Source organism: Zalophus californianus, chromosome 4 (genome assembly GCF_009762305.2).
Source record: "Zalophus californianus isolate mZalCal1 chromosome 4, mZalCal1.pri.v2, whole genome shotgun sequence".
Lineage (NCBI taxonomy): Eukaryota > Metazoa > Chordata > Mammalia > Carnivora > Otariidae > Zalophus > Zalophus californianus.
The window spans coordinates 72,671,912-72,692,225 of record NC_045598.1 but is presented as its reverse complement, the minus strand read 5'-3'; the positions used below and the strand labels follow the sequence as shown (position 1 = coordinate 72,692,225).

Genomic DNA, 20,314 nt, shown 5'->3' with positions numbered 1-20,314 from the left:
CTAGGCCACCCCCCAAACCAAGCAAACCAATCTTTGGAGGGTGAGACCCAGCCAGCACCATCTGTTTGTTTATTTAAGCTTCTGAGGCGACTCCAAGTAACTAACATTGAGAACCACCACTCTAAAATTCTAACAGTATAAACTTGATTCACTATTCCACAAACAGAAAATGCAAACACATATATGATATGGAGTAAAAAAAAAAAAAAAAACCACTAAGTAGTCTTTATTTGTGGTACACCATACAGTAACTTTTTTCTAAGTGATCCTGACATACTTGAGCTCAAATTAATTTTTCCATCACAAAAACAAACTCAGCAAATGGATCAGGTAAGAGATAACCCACAGATCCGGGAAGAACGGAAACACCTTTTACAAGCAATTATTACACAGAGCTGCAATTAGTCTGTACCCTACCTGTGAGATGCAACATTTATTTATCTTTCCTAAGGACTTATATTTAACTCTTGTTCTTAACAAAAATAAAAGTCCAAAAGGTTAATGATGAAAATGGCTTAGCTCTATCGATCAGAAATCACCCAGTCTGAAAGCAAACTTCAAGAAGCCCTCCTACACACTATATGGCAAGAAATTTAAATTGAACCTATTTGCATAAACACTTCACAACTTTAAAAAAAAAAAACTTCAGTTTTACATATGCTCAAGGACTAATTAGTATTCAGAATGAAAGACCATACAGAAACTCAAATCCAATCTCTCCCTTAAGATTCTTCTACCAGTTCAATTACTTTTTTTTTTCCAAAACAGCTTTTACTGTATCATAATAGTAGTTTGCATTTATACTGCTTTGACATTTCTTAGGCTAAGAATCAATTAATCCACCCAACACCTGAGGTGGATACTAATCAGTTATCCAGACATTATTCTCAACTCCTTACTTTTTTTTCCCAACTCCTTATTTCTAAGGCTGAGAAAAACTTACTCATAAGCAGTTACTGATCTGAGCCAAAGGTGAATGATACAAAGGAAGAAATACCTGAACACTTGCCAACATTCACTATTTTTTGTTTTTGCTTTTCTATTAATCCGCACCACCTCAGCCAATAAAAGGAAGTTATAATGTGAACATTTATCCCACTGCTTTTCATAACTGGGCTATCACAAAAGCTACGTAGGGAGTCCTTGCCTTCCAAAAAAAAAAAACGCTGTCAAAAAAGACTGAGCATAAAGAACTCAACTGGGAAGAGAATGAAAAAGCTTAAAAGAGAAATGAGCAGAAGGAATTATTCACAGCAACTTAACTGAAAGTGATTGATATCTGTATTGGGAAAGAAGATTCTAATTTAAAAAATTAAGCATTGATGCTAGAAAATACCCCTAACACCAAACAGAAAAGTCTGTTCACCCCTAATAAGCTCACCTACCTTCTCATTAACTTAGCAAAGAACTTTTGGAAAAAAGACATCTGTGTAGTCCATCTTCAAACACAAAATAGAATATACTTTATACACCCTGTTCTACCAATGTACCTTTCCTTTGACCAGAAGAAATCAACATATAATCTTTATCTTTCCTTCCAGAGGATTTCAGAGAAATTAATGTTACAGTAACAGCTCAGCGAAAGGAATGCAAGCTAAAAAGATTTAACAAGTGATCTAATTAGATATCAGAGAGTAACTGTTGAGCACACATGTAACCAAAGTCAATGACAAAATAAAATTCATTTTAAAGAATTTATTACATTGTTATGATATATAAGCACAAGTATGGTTTTACAGATTTTACCTAATTAAGTTACTGAAATAAGTATAAGACAGGTGGAAGAGAAGGAATCAATGAATGTCAATGCAAAAGATAAAGGTGCCTAAAGAAAATACAGGCACACTAAAACTGCCTCAAATTTGAAAGAGATATATACATACAAGATAGAAGGCCGGGGATTTTCAAAATTATTAAAGACTGCAGCTAGAATAAAAAATTAACCCTTTCCCCACAAATAACATACTAAAAAAGTCAGAAAAGAAAGCATTCCTACAATGGGAAGAAAACTAAGTAAAATGTCCTTCAAGGCTCATTTGAAATAAGTCTATTTATTTTATGATTCATTAATACTAAGTCACAGTAAAACTCTGACATCATCTTAAAGTGATCAGAAATAAGAATGCATACTAAACTTAAACTGCAGGGGAGTTAACATTTGATGTTCCTGAAAAAGTTAATGTTCTCTATAATTAAGTATAAAATATTAATTTCTTTGTACTCCCACAATTAATTTCATATCCATCTAACTAAAGCAATCTTGACATATTTAAATACTCAACAATGGCTATATCTCCAAACAAATACCTGCAGAAGAAAGGGAGGAAGGAACCCGCTTAGTACTCCTATCCTTTAAAGAACACACTTTAAAAAAAAAGGACATACTTTTTTGATAAGTATAATTAAACACTGGAATAGCAGTTTGCAAAGTGTTTAATCTGAATTTTACAAAATGAATTTATTTAATTCTAGGATACCACTCCCATGGAATAAACACATGCCCCAGAATCAAATTCATCTGAATAGCTGAAAATGCATCTTTTGTATTGCTATAGGAGATAACAAAGAAGAATGGTTAAATGTGAAATGAATAAAACATTTTAAAACTTGAGCTTGAGCCAAACTATGTAAGTTTAAGTAAATTATTTAGCCTAAACCAATATACTACTCACCTGTAAAGAAACAATACTGACACCTGTTTTAGGAGGTTGTGAAGATTAAATGAGATAATTTATATGTGATGAGAATTCCAAAAACATGGCAAAGCAATTACATATCAATGATTAATTTTAATACCAAATATTAGAGAAATCAACTAGTAATATACATCTATAGCTAATTTTCCTCTTAAGTGTGAAGCCCAAGGACAATTACATAAAAATCAGAACAAAATAAGTATAACTTAGAAATCCAGCCAGTGCAGTATGACAGGATACAGAAAGAAACAAAAATAACACTATTAGCAAATGAGATTATATTCCTAAAAACCTCAATGAAAGCAACTGAAAAGCTTTTAGAATTTCAAATCTGTTAACAGAGCAGCTTCCTGAAAATTATTATCATTCTCATTCTCCAGTAGAGAGGGAGGGGGAGGAGAGGTTGAGGAAGAATGAGAGGGCAGGGAAGACGTGTGTAGTAAAACTAGCAGATGTGTATATGTATGTGTGTGTACATGTATATATGTATATATTTAAGAATGCATGTAAAAAATTATGGAATCCAAATAAAGTCCATAGTTAATAGCATCTCACTAATGTCAATTTCCTGGCTTTGATAACTACATTACAGTTTTATAAGATGCCATCATTGGGGGAGCTGGGTAACATTAAACAGTGCATGGGAACTCTGTGTACTCTGTGCAACTTCCATGTGCATAAAATTATTTCAAAATAAAAAAGTTTTAAAAATGCACAAAATACATCTCACAAGAAACCTGTATAACTGAAAACAAATTATAAACTTCCAAATGTAAAAGAAAACCTGAACAAAGAAATATTTCCAGATGGCGAAGTCCAAACATTACACTATCCCCATTCTAATCAATCTGAAGCATTTCAATAATCCTAATGCCTTTTTTTTTTTAGCAACATCATTCTGAAGTTGAACTGGAATAATAAGTAAAGCAAAGAATCATGCAGGAAAGATTACCCCTACCAGGTACTAAAGAAAATAATGAGGCTATAATAATTAAAAGCAGAAAACCCTAACACCCAAGAATTGTTAAGCAAAGCAGTGCAAACAAATGGCCCAGATACATACCCTATTCCCTATATCCCTACAAACCTAAATTCCAGATGGACTAAAACACAGAGGTCAAAAAATAAAAGTAACAGAATAAAACTGTACAGCTACTTATAAAATATCATTAAGAGTGTTTCTGGTTAGATGTGAAAAGAGCTTAGAAGTCATTACTACCATCCTCACAGTAAGAAAAAAACCAACAACCTGAAAATCAACAACTCTTGTTAGATCCATCAGAGAATTGAGGACCAGGGCAAACTGCTGCCCTAAAAATTGGAGAGATAGGTGAATACAGAAAATCACAGCTTACAGAGGCTGTGAAGCCCACAGGTGGGGCCAGTATCCCTGGGAACACAAACTACAATTGATGAATTACTGGAAGTTCAGTGTGGACTAACTTGAAAACAACAACAACAACAACAAATCTGGGAATGGCAGACTTGGGGAGGAGGACTTTCCTAAGTGTTACCTCCAGGTGCACCAACAGGTTCACACTATGAAGATCTGAGAAAAACTCCCTCATACTTCCAAAGAGGGATGGGAAAAGCAGCCATTTGAAACAGCCCAGGGCTCTCTCTGGTCTCCATAACAAAATCTGGCCCTCAAAGGAAACTACTTTACCAAAGCCTAACCAACCCAGAGTAAAGGAAATAACATAACTTCAGTCCTCTCTAGACTTCTTGTCTCACCTAAGTGTTGAGGGGAGAAGGGCAGGGGAACTAACAAGCACTCCATAAAGTCACCGCCAAGAGGCACAGGCTCACTAAAAGACTTAGACCAGGAAGGACCCTTCAGTTATAAAAAAGTTTGTTTTATGAAATGTAATGGTTCCATTCATAATTTTGTCTTTTATTCCAATTGATATATACAACTTTCAGAGCTCTCATATTTGGAAGGCTACAAGGGCCCAGACTTTGAAATAGTGTCTTTTCATTGTTTTCGGGTTTTTTGTTTGTTTTTAACTAAAGCTATATAAAGCTTGTGGATTAAACAGAATAAATTTCTAAATTTAAAAAAATTTTTTTAAAAAGGACTTATAATTATAGAATAATTGAATGCTTCTTTTCTTCCCATACTTTACCTACTAACAATAAGGCTCGTATCTTATAATTATCTAATAACTGAAAGAAAAACAAGCCTCAGGAGTTACTAGAGAAACCCAAAAACAAGGACATTTTAACCTCTAACACCAAAGTTAAAATAATCAGTAAATACGGCCTCCTAGCCAGATAACATAAAACCTCACACTGAGGCCTATTTACCTGAGTTCCTTTTACTCAATACATCATGCCCAGCTATCAAAAAATCACAAGACATGCTAAAAAGCAAAAAACATGTGGAGAGGCAAAGCAAGCATCAGATATATTTTTAGAATGATCACATCTGAGAATTTAATATCTATGACTAATAGACTGAGGGCTTCAATGGAAAAAGTGGACACCATGAAGGAACAGGTGGATAATGTAAGCAATGTAAGCAGAGATATGGAAACCCTGAGAAAGAAACTCAATTAACACTGTAACAGAAATGAATGCCTTTAATGGGCTAACAGACTGGACACAGCCAAGAAAGGAATCAGTAAGCTTGAAGATATATCAATATGAATTACCAAACTGAAAAACTAAGAGGAAAAAATAACAAACAAAAAAACCCCAGAATATCCAACTGTGGGATGATTACAAAATGTGTAACATATGCATAATAGAAATATCAGAAGAAAAAGTAAAAAACAGATGAACTTTAAATAATGGCTGAAAAATTTCCAAAATAGATGACATAGACCAAATCACACACCATAAAGCTCAGAGACCATCAAACAAAATACTGAAAAAATCTACACTTAGGCACATCATATTCAAACTACAGAAAAGCAAAGACAGAGAAAATCTTGAAGGAAACCAGAGGAACTAACACTTTATCTAAGAGGAACAACATTAAGAATTGTATCAGAATTCTCTTCAGAAACCATGCAAAGAGACTGAAGTAAAATATTTTAAAGTGTTGAACGAAAAAAAAAACCTAGAATTCTGCATCCAGCAAAATGAATCTTCAAAGGCGAAGGACATTATCAAGATTGTCTAAGAGAAACAAAAATTGAGGGAATTTGTTACCAGTAGACCTGCCTGCAAGAAATGTTAAAAGTTCTTCAGAGATGGGCGCCTGGGTGGCTCAGTTGGTTAAGCGACTGCCTTCGGCTCAGGTCACGATCCTGGAGTCCCAGGATCGAGTCCCGCATCGGGCTCCCTGCTCAGCGGGGAGTCTGCTTCTCCCTCTGACCTTCTTCCCTCTCATGCTCTCTCTCTACCATTCTCTCTCTCTCTCTCAATAAATAAATAAAAATCTTTAAAAAAAATTAAAAAAAAGTTCTTCAGAGATAAAAAATTATAGATGTTAGAAACTAAATTTATATAAAGAAATGAAAACTCTTAAATAAATGAAGATTAAACCAGAATACCATTAAGCACATACTCAAATAAAATTGTATATATATTTATTACATCTTTATTTAAATATATACACATATATGTATATATACATAAAAAACCAAAGGCAAAAATCCTAAAGGATGAATCATTTTAATTATACCAAAATCAAAATCTATGGTATACATAAAAATACCATGAACCAAACTGAAAAGCCAACTACTATCTAGGGAAAATTGTGAAGTTAAAAGTCTTAATACCTTAAAAAAAAAAAAATTCATAGTGTGGGGAAGGAGAGAGTAAAAGACTTCTCTGGTGAATTTGGGAGATAGAACTGGGCATGCTTTGTTCAGTGTCACATAAGTTCTTTTTCGTTTAGAGCCAGTCTTTATCTGAAGATGCACACAGTTTCTGCTGTTCTGTGCTGTGAACTTAAAGGAAAGCCTACATTCTGGCCCCTGTCAAGAGGCCAAAGTTGTTTAGTGCAGTAAATGGCTGGATAAATCGTATTCAGAGATGAAGAGTACTGAGAAGGCCATTGTGGTGACACATCTAAGCCAAACCTTCCAATCCACCTTTATCCAACCAAAATTCTGATCTCCACCTGCAAATTTCTGATCTCCATCTGATTCCCTTATGTATTTGCTCAGTTGGTACAGAATTTCAATGGGGGGGATGGATTAATTATCTGCTCCCCAGACCCAAGCAGTCATCTCCAACATCAACCATGTTTTATAACTTCATCTAAATGTTTTACAAACCAAGTATTCACAAGGTATAAAGACAGAACTATATAGACGGAAAGATATATAATACACTTTAAAGAAAAAAAGAACAGTTCTTTAGTATATCAGAGAGCACTTTCCTTTTGGACTTTGAGTATCATGAGGCATCAGAAGGATGGGATTACACTATAAAGCTAATAAACTTTCGGTTCATACACTTGGCATGGGCCCCTTCCAAAAGCCGTAGGCATGATTTTATATTCATAATTTTGTACTTTTTCTTAAAAAGGACCCCCGAAATTACAAAACCTAGAGGCCTCACAAAACCTGGATAAGCTCTGGATGAAACCCACAAGGGAAAGCAGAATAAAGTCAAATGCATTCTAGATTGGGATTTTAAATTTCATTCCAACTAAGGAGATTCTGAAACTCTTATGTTATCATATTTAGAATATTAGAGCTAAAAGAAACAAAATCAGTACTCCATAGTAGTTACTTCATAGTTTACCATAATGAAAAGCTGAAACCCTATTAAAAGACTCCTATTTCCCCACCTCAAAAAGGGTTAGCAGTTAGCTACTGTGATAACAACCTAGGGACATGTTTATGATCTGATGTTAAATGAAAAGATAAAATATTATAATCATTTTTATCTAAGAAACCTACATGAAAGAAACTTGCAAAGAATAATGGGCTTGTTAGTATGCAAAACAAAGATTACCTTTTCTTTCCCCTTTTTCCAAATAATCCATACTTTTATAATTCAAGTTTTTAAATTATAATTTTAAGCTATGTCTATAAGGAAATTGATCTTGTGTAGTTTACTCTACACAGTTCCAAAATATTTTCGGCAACTACATTATTTTTAATGTATAACTTTCTCAAGGTAACTACTTTGAAAAATAGTATTAGTTTGGGTCCTATTATCTTATAAGCATACCATAACTGCATTACTTTCTTCAGAACTGTTCTCAGAAGCTTTCAAGGAAGATAGTTTCATTATACTAACTTAACCTAGACTGTTGTACTTTTCCTGCCTTCTTCTGCTCCTTCCTTGAAAAGAGCTCTCACTTCTTATGTCCATGGTGCAAGTGCTCTTAGTAACCAGGATCTTACCTATTACTAATGCTGTTCTAATATAGAAAGAAGACTATTACTATAGGTATTACTGCTTATTAAATCAGTAATTTCAATTTTATAAATCATAAGTTAATATATTTGATCATAACCCTAGCCTAAAACAAAACATTATATGACTTTTGTGTATCACTTTCTTTCTTCAGGAATATTTTCATCCCCAGGCAAGTTAACTAGGTAGTTACTGCTTGGTCTATAAAATGAATCAGTATATTACACCAAGTATGTGAAACTGTACGTACTATACTATGAACAACCAAAGGAATGGCTAAAAAAAAAAAAAAAAAAAATTAAAATTAAGGCAAAAGCTCTCCTCAAAACTATCTTTAATTTAAGCTTCGGCAATTTATTTTTATCCTTTAACGTTAATCTAACAATACTTATTTTAAATCATATTTGAAAACTGTAGCTTAGAAATGTCAACTTAGTCCAATTTTTCTTACTATCATGGCTATATGAATAAGTTATAAACTATTTTATCAGATTTTCTTAAATTAAAAACCAAATAGGAAGATAACTTACTTACCATAATTTTTTTCTACATAATCAACAATGTGGTCTTAAATTCTGTCTATCCTTCCTGGGTTTTACAGTAAAAAACCTTAAATCACAGTCAGAGCCTGTAGTAGCACTGCAAGAAGAGCAGTATCAAAGCATTTATGCTACAACCTTATACAACCTCAGTTCTTATCATTTTCCCAAACTGTCTTTGTTATTACTAATAAGACCTTTCCACTTCACTTTTATTGTGTAAACCAAATGCAAGAGTGGACTGTTTCCCTGACTCCTTAAAAGGCAGCAATGATGCTATTTCTCCAAAATTTACCTCAGAAGCTGAAGTAAGCATTATATTTAATTGTAGTTGAAAAGTCTCTGATGCCATGTAAGATTCAAGAATTCTGTTCTTTAGGATTCTCATAATCTCATCATTAAACCTACAGTACAATCTATTCCATATTCAAATAAAAAAAGAAAAACTTGGAATTCCCCAATTAAAATAAAGGATACAGAATACATTTTTCCCCTGTATTTAAGAATATGACAATGAATCACTGTGGGAAAATTGACAATAAAGGAACTATCACATAAAACTTTTTCCATAATGGAGAAATAGGCTTGAGTTCTTTCTTCCTCCACTAATTTGACTATCAACGCTTTAAAAAAAATTATTTGGAAGCTAAGAAATTATTTTACATACACACACACACACACACACACAGAAATTCCCATCACAATTCAAATTTAATGTGCATTTTATAAAAATCTATCCTTAAACGGCCAAGTTGGCAAAGATTAGTACGCAAGAGTGAAGGAACTTCAATCATGTTAAAGAGCCAAGACTTTTCTGTAATTTTTATGAAAGTAAATAGATGTCTATCTTTAGGAGCAAATAATAACATGAACTGCCAGTGATTTTTACTCCTTCCTAAGAGAGGAAAGAAATAGTTAATCTGAATGTCAAACCTTTAACTCATGTAACATCATTTGATTTATCTAAACACTTGTAAGACAAGTATAATCCTATGACATAGGGCATTGGGCAAAGCCTACAGCAGCAAAAAAAACATAAACTCAGAACTACATTAAACCAAAAAGATAATAGCAACAAAAAGAAGATAAATATATTATCATCACTGTTAATAACAACTTATAGTTTTTTTAATTGTAGTTTTTATAGTTTACAAATGTTTTCACATTCGTTACATCATTTGAGGACCATTTTAACCTCCCACTCTCTGAGGACAGCAGAAATAAGCAACATTTATATTAAATGAAGTTATACATATAAAACACTTTAAATATGCCTCGTTTACCATAAGTATTCAACAAGTGTTAGTTATTATTGTCTGTTATAGATGAAGGTTCAGAGATCATGATGGCTTGCCACTGGTGGGAAAAGCAGAAAACGACTGAAGAAACATGGGCCCAGTGGTAAAGAAGAAAGAGATTCAAATCAAGTTAAAAAAAAAAAAAATCAAAGGGAAGTCAGAGTGGTCATGAGGAAGACTAACTGTAGCTACTCACAGGCTTAATTAGTCAGAGTTCTAACCTAGGACAAAATAGAAAGGGTGCATAATGGTATCTCACCAATCAGACATTCCTGGATGGGTTCATCCCAAATCAGAGAGAGACCTCCCTAACAACTCCCAGGTTCAGGAGCAAAAGTCACACATACCCCTAATTTTCCTTGCTTAGAAAGCTATTTTGAGACACTAAAATATCATTAGAAGGGTGTTTGCTTCCTTTGTTTTAATCTTCAAAACATGAAGGGAAGATAAGAAATTTATGTTCTAGAGGACAATGATGGTTTTTATTCTATCCTATTTAACAAAATGAAGAATATACCTAAAATATACCTTAAGATCATGTCAAGCCAGTTTTTCTAATCAGCTCTTCTACGGAGGAAACAACTGAGTTAAACTGGCTTTCTGCCAGAGATGTACAACACACAGGGAACATGCAACACTTTATTGGAGATGGCTGTATTTTATTTAAAAAAAAAATACTACAGTGAAATAAAAAATGCTGGCAATTAGAGACAGCTTCCTAAAATCTAAATACAAAATAATCACAAACTTCTCAGTTGTATTTGATCAACAATCTTCACGTCAAAACTAACTGCTGAACTAGTTTCAGTATGATATGGACAAAGCTAAAACAACTAAGTCAAATGCAAGGTTGAAGGAGGATTTTTATCGATTTTAATTCAACAACTCAATTTACTCAAAGCTCCAACATTCCTCCCTATATTCAAAATATTATATTTATCACTGACGACTTAAGATATTGTCCTTTTACATCGCATCTTAGAAATTGAAAGAACCACAGACAGCCCTAATTAATCACTAAGCTCTTTTCTGAAGAACAAAAAGAGGGTCGAGTATACAACTCTCTTTACTGAAGACCAAATAAAAATTCATTTTTGCAACAGGATTTCAGTTATGATGTTTACACTGTGCAGCTAAATTTTCTTAATTCACATCTTTTAAAAGTTACTATTAACCAAAATAACACATATAAGTGTATCAAAATATTAATTAAAATAACATACATACTAAAACATGTATGTTAGTAAAACAGCAAGGTCCATTTTAGTTAACTAAAAACCTAGTGAAAGTCTTAAAAGCAGTCAAAAGAATAAAGGATATTATGTACAGCTGAACAAAGGTAATATACTGTATCAACATTAATTAAATATTAAAATAACATACATACTAAAACAGGCTGTTAGTAAAACAGCAAGGTCCATTTTAGTTAAAACCTAGTGAAAGTCTTAAAAGCAGTCAAAAGAATAAAGAATATTATGTACAGCTGAACAAAGGTAATAATGATGCAGCCTCATAAGAAACAACATAAGCCAAAAGACAACGGAGCAACATCTGTAAAGTACTGAAAGAAAAAATATATATTAACCTAGAATTCTATACCCAGCAAAAATATCTAAGGCAAGTAGGGACTTTTTCAGACATACAAAAGTGAAAAAAAAAAATGCATCACCAACAGACTTTCAGTATAACTAATTTTATTTTTTTAACGATTTTATTTATTTGAGAGAGAGAGAACGAGCAGTAGGGAAAGGCAGAGGAAGAAGGAGAAGCAGGCTCCCCACTGAGCTGGGAGCCCAATGCAGGGCTCAATCCCAAGGCCCTGAGATCATGACCTGAGCCAAAGGCAGACCCTTAACAGACTGAGCCACCAGGCGCCCCAGTATAACCAATTTTAAAAGAAATCCTTCAGGATTAAGGAAAATAGTACCAGATGAAAACCTGCATCTACACAAAGGTATGAAGAGCACTGGGAATGGAAAATTGATGAGTAAATATAAAACAAGAATTTTTAATCTCTTTAAAAGATAATTGTTTAAAATAACAATGTTATAGAACCTACATGTGAAAATAAGATCTATAATAACAACAGCAAAAAGCTAAGTGAGAGGAAATGGAAGTATAATTAAGGTTCTTACATATGACATAGTATAATGTATACCATAAACCCTAAAGCAATCACTAAAAAAAAAAAATCACAAAAAAGTGCACCACTAATAAGTCAACAAATAAGATAAAATGGAATAACAAAGCAATCGTAAAGAAGCCAGAAAAAGAGAAAAGAGGAAACAAGGAACAGATGGAATAGGAAACAAATAGTAACGCACATATTTAAACCCAAACATATCAATAATTACATTAACAATAAATGTTCTAAACACCACCATTTATAAGGGGGATTATGAAATTGGATGCAAGCCCCAACTACATGCTGCCAACAAGAAATCCACTTTAAATAAAAAGACAAACAGTTTAACATCAAAGAGTGGGAAAAGATCTATCATGCTAACACTAATCAAAAGAAAACTGAAGTGGCTAATCAGACCAAGCAGGTTTCAGAGAAAAGAATATGACCAATGATAAAAAGGGTCATTTCATAATGAAAAAGGGGTTATTCAAGAAGACATGACATTCCTACACATTTATGCACCTAATCATAGTACTTCAAAATACATGAAGCAAAAAGTAACAGAGCTTCAAGCAAAAACAAAGTCACAATTATTATCAGAGATTTCAAAACCCCTCTCTCTATAATTGATGGAACAAGTAGGCAGGAAGAAAATCAAGGATATAGAAGAACAACTTTACCAACCAACTAGACCTAATCGACATGTACTGCATACTCCACCCTATAACAACTAATACACATTTTTCATGTTCACACAGAACACTTACTGAGACAGTTTATATGCTGAGGCATAAAACAAATCTAAATAAATTTTAGGATTTATGCAGAGATTCAGAAATTCAAATATATGCTGCCCCCTTCCATAATACACAGTTGTACTGATAAGTAACTGCCAGCTAAAAGCTCCATTTCCCAACCTCCCCCCTTGCATATAGTGAACAGTCTTCATCAATAAACTGAGGATAAAAGAGGCCAAAAAAGTTTAGAAAGGGGGGCCTCCTCACCCTTTTCATGCCCTAGAGGGCAGGAGGTACCCAAGACCCTGAATCAATCACCCATGTAGAAGAAAACCATCCACCAAAATGATCACCTAATATGTGAATGGAAAAAAAAGTCATTTGCCATGTTTAGCCAATAAAATTGGGGGCTTTGTTTTAAAAGCAGATAGTTTCACTCTAACTCAGGAAGCTTCCAAAGAGTTTTATGCAGAATGACATGATTTGATTTACATCTTAGAAGGATCACTCTAGCTGTTATATTAAGAATAGTCTGTAGAAAGGCAAGTGTGAAAGAAAACTAGTTAAGACATGGCAGTAATCCAGGGAAAAGATGATGGTATCCTGAATTAGGGTGATAACAGTGCAAGTATTGAGTAGTAGTCATGTTCTAGAAATATTTGAAGGTAAAGCTAACAAGATTTTTCTGACAGATTAGATGCAGAGCATGAAAAAAAGAAGTCAAGTAAAACCCCGGTGACTGAAAGGATAGAGCTGCCATCAACTGAGGATAGGATAGGATAACTCTATCCTGACTGAAAGGATAGAGCTGCCATCAACTGAAGATCTTCTGATATCTCAGAAGTGGAAAGAGATATCAGAAGATCCATTTTGGACACCATGAACTTGAGATGTCTATTAACTACTCAAAGACAAACTCAAGTGGGCAGCCAAATTCCTAGGAAATAGGCCTGAATTAGAAATATATATTTGGAAGTTGTCAGCATATAAATTACCCACTAAGGGGGAGTAAATTGAGAAGAGTTCAAAGAACTGAGCCCTGGGTCATGCTTATGCTAAGAGGTTGAGGAAAAAAGGAGAACCTAACACAGGATTTGGAGAAGTAACCACCAATGAGGTGGGAAGAAAACCAAGAGTATGGTATCTTGGAAGCAAGGTAAAGAAAACCTACCGAAAAAGAGGACATGATCAATTGTGTCAAATTCCGCTGACAGGTCAAATAAAATGAAGATCAAAAATTGACCACAGGAATTAGGGAAATTACTGTTGAGTTTGACAATTAGAGTCAGCAAAACTAGACAAGTTTTTAGTTTTACTGCAAAGGGAAGCCAAAATATGGAACAGAGGTTGGCTGAAAAAAGGGTAGTCAAGACAAAGTACTGCTTTAATGAAAAAGAAAGACAAAGTATTGCTTTGGTTTTTGGGTGGGAGAAATAATAGCACGTTCATATGCTAGTGAGAATACTCAAGCAGAAAGAGAAGTAATGATTATAGGAGAATGAAGGAAAACTTCTGGAACCATGCCTTGTAGGTTAGGAAACTGGATCAGGTGCACAAGTGATCCAACAGGCAGATAATCTATAGTTAACTGGCAGAAAGGTGGAGTACCTAAACACAGTTACTAGTAGGTGGGTAGATAATTTTAAGTATCTATAAGAACATCCCTCAAAAGTGGTCTTCTGGAGTGCAGTGTTTGAATATTCATTACTATTTCAACTCCACTAGGTGCCAAAAAGCTATTAAAAGTCTTCACAGAGTGGTAGACAGACATCCCGGGATTACCTTGAGACCAACTGTTTCTAGTGACTACTTCATGGCACTAGACATCTATCCAGGACTCATAAGTGAGGCACTAATTAGCAATTCTAGAACAACTGCATTCCAATTAATCCAAAGTCTTCTAAACAGTAGCTCCTGTGCATTTTTCAAACAATTTCAGAAGTAGAGAAATCTATCATTCTTGGCAACATTGCAGATACTGTTGCATCATTTCAGGCACTTTAAATACTACCAAATTCCAAAGTGCAGTCTCAACCTTAGTCCTGGTGTTAGTTCATTAGTTTAGGAGGATTTTAAGAACAGAAAGAGTAACATAATTTTCACCAGTGAAGAGGACTAAATAGTCCATTCTGAGTTACTGTCCTCATTTAAAAGATTATGTCCTAAGCTATTCACAAACTCATGTAGGGGTGGTGTTAGAAGCATTTGAAAAGCAAATATTATTTTAAATCCTTAGACCCTATAGAAAATAAAACAATCAAGCATATTAATTCTAACATTTATGTAACAAAGCTTTCATTGCACTATTCCATCAGTTAGCATCAGCAACAGGTGTCTCTTGAGATTCTGATATCTCAAAAAAAAACTACTTTGTAAAAGCAACAAATTCTGATATACAATTCTAACAGCTAAGTAAGTAGTAAGCTAAGTAACAGTTTTCATTGACTCCATATCTTCCATTAGAAAAATTAAGTATACATTTTAATAAAATGAAGTTTTTCAACATAACACCTCAGAGAACGTTTTCATAACTAATGTGTTTGTATCCTAAATGTAACTCTCAAGCTGCATGTTATATTAATATTTAAAAAAAGAAAAAACGTGCTTCATTAAATACAAACCATCTACTGCAAGTTAGCGTTTCCTACCATTAAAGGGATCACATATGCCTTTGCAAATCTGATGAAAGCTATGCATATAATTTCAGGGAATTCATGGATGTCTTGAAGCCTATATATAGGTCCTGCAAGTTTAGAGAACCTGTAATTAGTAGAAAAAAATGGAGTCCAAAATCAATCCAAAAACATAGGAAAATTTAATATATGAAAAAAGAAATTATAATATATGAAAAAAAGAACTGTAACATACAATGGTAAATGATCTATTAGTATATTATTTGCCATAAGTTGCTATTCATTGTAAGAAATTATAATAAATCTCTATAAATATACGAATGCTTTAATGAACTAAATGTAAAAAATAAAAATTATAAGATATTATAACAAAATATAGAGAATACATAATCTTGGTTGGGGACAGTCTTCTCAAGTAAAAGAAACCTACTTGCCTAAATTGAGAGATGTGACTGTGTAAATTTTGTAACTTATGTTTAAGCTTACAGAAAGCTTTACACTTACAGAAAACAACTGCAGACTTTTTTTTTCCTACAACAGAAATAACTTATTTCAGTCGTTTCTTTGGGTAATATAATTATGTTCATTATTTGGATATTAGCAAGGAGCAGACATTACACTAAACCAATTTCTTTGTGTCACAAATTAGATTTTCCCAAAATTATACTCATTCTTAGCAATAAATGCAATTAAACATTGATATTACCATATAAAAATTCTATTCAAACTGCTAAATCTTAGTGTAATGACAATATAAAGTCCCAAGCAGCCTGGTATAATTAAAGAAGCACTTGATTTGGAATCACACATACCTGGGTTCCAATCCTGACTCGGCCACTATTAGTTATGTGGTCAAGTTATATCACCATATATCACCATACATTACATCATTAGTTTTTGATGTAGTGTTCCATGATTCATTGTTTGTGCATAACACCCAGTGCTCCACGCAGAATGTGCCCTCTTTAATACCCATCACCAGGCTAACCCATCCCCGCACAGTACTGTCTTTTTTAAGACTTTTCTTTTTAAGAAATCAAGACTGCTGACATAAAGTTAAACATTTTACTTGCCATATTTTTGCAGCTCCAGAGCATTATTAGTCCTTCAAGTGTTTTGTATTTGAGCTCCTTTTCTTGGCTCATTTTTGAGTATGTGATTTGATCTATATTTACTATTTCTGATAGAATTTAAAGGTTTCTTCTAAAAAATCATGGGGAAAAAAACACATTATTTTCTACCTGTGGCCTGCTACATGTTAAGATAATCCTCTTTTTAAGAACAATTAGTTTGTGTCTATGGAAACCACTCTCAAGTGTTATGAAAAAAAATCTGAGGCAAAAAAATAAAATAAAAATTGAAGTTATCCTAGCCACTGTAATGTGCTCAAGAAATATAAATAGCGATATAACAGAGAAGAAATACAAATCTTAATTTTAATATAACTTTCAAATTTCTCTAAAAGGAGTCATTTTTTTTCCGTAAAGCTGGATCATTAAAGAGGCAAGAAAAATGACCCCAAATGCTAAGTGGATCCAAACAAAAAGGAAAAGTGTATTGGCCAACATTCGATGTTTAAGGTGAATAATTTTTCCATCACACAAGACACATAATCAATAAAGTCATGATAAATAAATTTGATATCTCTTCAAAACTGTACAGGGTAAGTTTTACCCTAGAGGAATGGAATTATCCTTAGCTCCTCCTTCAACTTTAGCTGCACTTCAATTAGATTTATTTGATACTCTTTGATAGACTGCTCTTTAAAATGTTTCCAAGGCTTTTTGCAAAGTCTGCCAAAACTGCAAATAGGCAGCTATACTTCTACAATTATTTACTAATACATTTTTCCTTAATGTTAATTATCACCCACAGCAGCATCTAGCTGTTAGTCTAAATGATTTTGCTGCTGGTATTTTATCGCTTGCTTCTCAAAAAGTATTTAAAACAATGCTGAGGTGAAAGAATATACACAAACACACTTCACATTACTTTTCCATATTTAAATTACGGCCTCCTGAGCTGATTTTTAAATGCCATGTACATTTTTAAATCAAAATGTATCGCATTCTTTTAACACTCCCTCCCTCACCCCAAAATCCTCCCAAATGCCAAAGTTCCCTACTAATCTGAAAGCACCTATTATCTGCATTTTTCTGGTCTTTCACAACTTCAGACTCCAACATTATATACTTCAGACCCCTTCTCTCATTAAAGTAAGCAGTTAACTCCTTAAGGTACTTAAGCATATGGTTTATTCATTGCATAATCTTACTTTTCCTTTCACCAACTTAAATCTCACTGTAATTCCCCTTCAGCGTTCCCTTCTCTCCTAAATGCACTACAACAACATTGCCGGGGGCCACATACGCAAACATTCGTCTTCGTAAACCCAAAATATTAACAAAATTTAGCTCCACTAAAAAAAAAGTACTTAAATGCCTCGATGCCTCCTTTCAGTACCACGCTGAAGCTTTTTATTTGCTTTCCGGTCCTACCTTGGCAGCCTATTTCTCCCGTCAGTTGTGTGGTCCCTTGCTGCCCCCAGCACAAGAGTGCAACTCACTACAGTGTATTTCTCTTACCATCATTCCCAGTATCTTCTCTCCATTTCCGGGCATCTATCCCTGCACGAACCTCCCCGTCCCCAAAAGATGTGTATCCAGGTATCCACACCTCAAATTAGAATACCCCTCGACTGACACTCCTAGGGCTTTCCGTAGACTCAAGAAAACACACAAGGCTAAGCGTTCCTGCCTCCTCTAGCAGTTCCCGCTCCCTACCGAATTCGGTCTTCTCTTGCCGTCTCCCCGGTGGAAATGCCTACTTCTGGTAACCCTTAGGCACGGGAAAGCCCACCTTAGCAAGCTCTGCCCGGTGACCTCGCGAGCCCAGCACGTCACTCAAGCTCAATTCACACCATTCTTGGAGCTTGTGTTTTCGATGCCCCCAGTCCCAGCTCTCGATGCAAGCTCTTTCACCCTCTTGCCCCCGAGCCAGACCGCAGGTCAGACGAAAGCCCACTTACTCCGGTCGCAATGCCTCCCCGGCCCGGCCCCTTCCACATCACTCACCCCGGAGTGGCTCTGCTCCTTACCTAGCTTCAATCGAGACTCCTCCAATTTCTGGATTTGGTTCTCCAAGAAGAGCATCCCCACTACGAAGGCCACCACCGCCAGCAGCTGCAACTTGGGCGGCATCATAATCCTAAGGAGCCCCATGAAACCCGCTGCTCGGGATCAAGACATACCGCGGGGGCGGGGAGCGGGGCCCCGGAGGCGAGTGAGACGCCGGGGGGAGCCCACCGAGCGGAGAGAAAGGCAAGGAGAGCGCGACAGCGAGAGAACCACCGCAGCGACCCCCCTTCTCGCCTCCCCAGTCCCCCGCCCCCAGGCGCCAGCACCAGCGCCGCCGGTGCCCGCTTCTCCTGGACCGACTCAAAGGCCGCCCCCTCCAAAAGCCCGCGCAGCAAACACAGTGCGAGGCGGCTGCCGGGCTCTCGCCTCTCTACTGCCTCAGTCCCCGACCCCCGCGCCCGCCTGCCCGCTTCCTTCCCTTCCTTCCTTCCCTCCCTCCTTTGCTCGCGGCCGCGCGCTCCTCAGCCAGCGCTGCGGCTGCGGCTGCGCCGCCCTCGGCTCCGCCCCCCTGCCCATCCCCCACCGCCACCACGCGCACGCATCCACGTACGCTGCTCGGCAACCAGAGGCTCCACCCTCTGCTCCCGTTCAGTAGTGCCTATTGGACCGAAGAAACACGGAGCCTCACTCTTGGTTCGTGTCACGGTTGGTTTCCTTTGCCGTGGGTGTCAACCAAAGCGGCATTCGATTGGGTAAACTTGGAGAAGGAGGCCGGCTGAAACCGGCGAAGGCGGGGCTTCTTGGTGGCTGGACGAAATGTCGTGCATAAAAGGAAGGAGCTCCGAGCCGCACAGATTTGGGGAGTTTAGGAAAATGCCTGATGGGGGTTTTGAAAGGACCCGGCGACTTTATATTTATGTCTAATATAAAACTATTTGACCACCTTTAAGTTTCAACATACCCTTAGGTAATACCTGCCTCTGCGGAGTAAGAGACTTGATGACAACGGCCTTTAACATCCTGTTTTGGATCAGGCTCTGGAAGGGACGCCCCTAGCTGAGGGGTCCTCCGGGCAGTCGGAAACCTACGAAAGATGGTAGCGATGGCGGCTGGGTCGAGTGGCTTGTTCCTGTCGGCGTTTGGGCTGCGATTGCTCTTGGCTGCTGTACTTCAAACGGTAAGTGGAGATCATCTCCGCGGCAGCACAGGGCGAGTGGGGAATGGTGCGCTGAGGAATACGAAACATTCGGTCCTGCATGGTAGCCACACTTGGAGAGGCTGGGAGGACTGGGCTTCCTTAGCGACTGCTGCGACCGGAATGCTACGTGGCTTCATTCCTCGTTTGATGCTTTTCCTTTCCCGCCCCGGATTTCTAGCGGTTCTTTCTCCTGACTTCAGAGTATCTTGAGTAGTACTTATCTTCTTTTGCAGAGTTCCAGATAAAAACGACCTGTAAACCACACATTGGGCGGGGGGGGGGGAGGCAATGAATCTTAGAAAGGAATGAAGATTGTTTTTAAACGGGCAGAATACAAGAAACTACCGCTCTTTATGATAAGGGTCCCTAAATCTTATAAGAAAGCCCGCAAGTCTTTGGTCTGGGGTACACTTCCTGTTTACTTTTTTCTCTCAATTGTTAGTGGTCTCTAATTCTTTTATCTCCGAGCTCTGTTATTCACGTGCTGCTGGATGCATTTCAGTGCCATTTGTGGTTTTAAACAACGTTGTTGCAGTAAAAGGAGCTACTCTATGCTAAAGCATAATTTTTTTTTGAAATCCATTTTCTAAAATGATAGCCTTCATATCGTTTAAAATCGGGCAGTGTTAACCAGCTTTTTAAGTTAATTATTAACACAACAGACGCGTTCTTAATCTTTGGGGAAGCGC

At 36.2% G+C, this 20,314-nt stretch overlaps 2 protein-coding genes across 6 annotated transcripts in view; one reads left to right on the top strand and one right to left on the bottom strand.

Moving 5' to 3' along the window:
• The window catches only part of HS2ST1 (heparan sulfate 2-O-sulfotransferase 1), a 176,482-nt gene extending 157,344 nt beyond the window's left edge, over window positions 1-19,138 (bottom strand). For 3 of the 5 annotated variants that reach the window (XR_003521499.2, XM_027602707.2, XM_027602718.2), the window contains exon 1: window positions 18,448-18,580. Coding sequence is in view for 3 of the 5 variants with exons in the window: in XM_027602707.2 (XP_027458508.1) it covers window positions 18,448-18,571 (124 nt within the window). In the remaining 2 variants the exon portion in view is untranslated. Of the gene's footprint in view, window positions 1-15,365; window positions 15,430-18,447; window positions 18,581-19,037 lie in introns of those variants that run through there. The other 2 variants (XM_027602736.2, XM_027602726.2) reach the window with 2 other exon arrangements.
• Window positions 19,139-19,339: 201 nt separating this feature from the next.
• The window catches only part of SELENOF (selenoprotein F), a 55,687-nt gene continuing 54,712 nt past the window's right edge, over window positions 19,340-20,314 (top strand). The window contains exon 1 of the mRNA XM_027602746.2: window positions 19,340-19,604. Coding sequence (XP_027458547.1) covers window positions 19,521-19,604 — 84 coding nt within the window. The 5' untranslated portion in view covers window positions 19,340-19,520. The remainder of the gene's footprint in view (window positions 19,605-20,314) is intronic.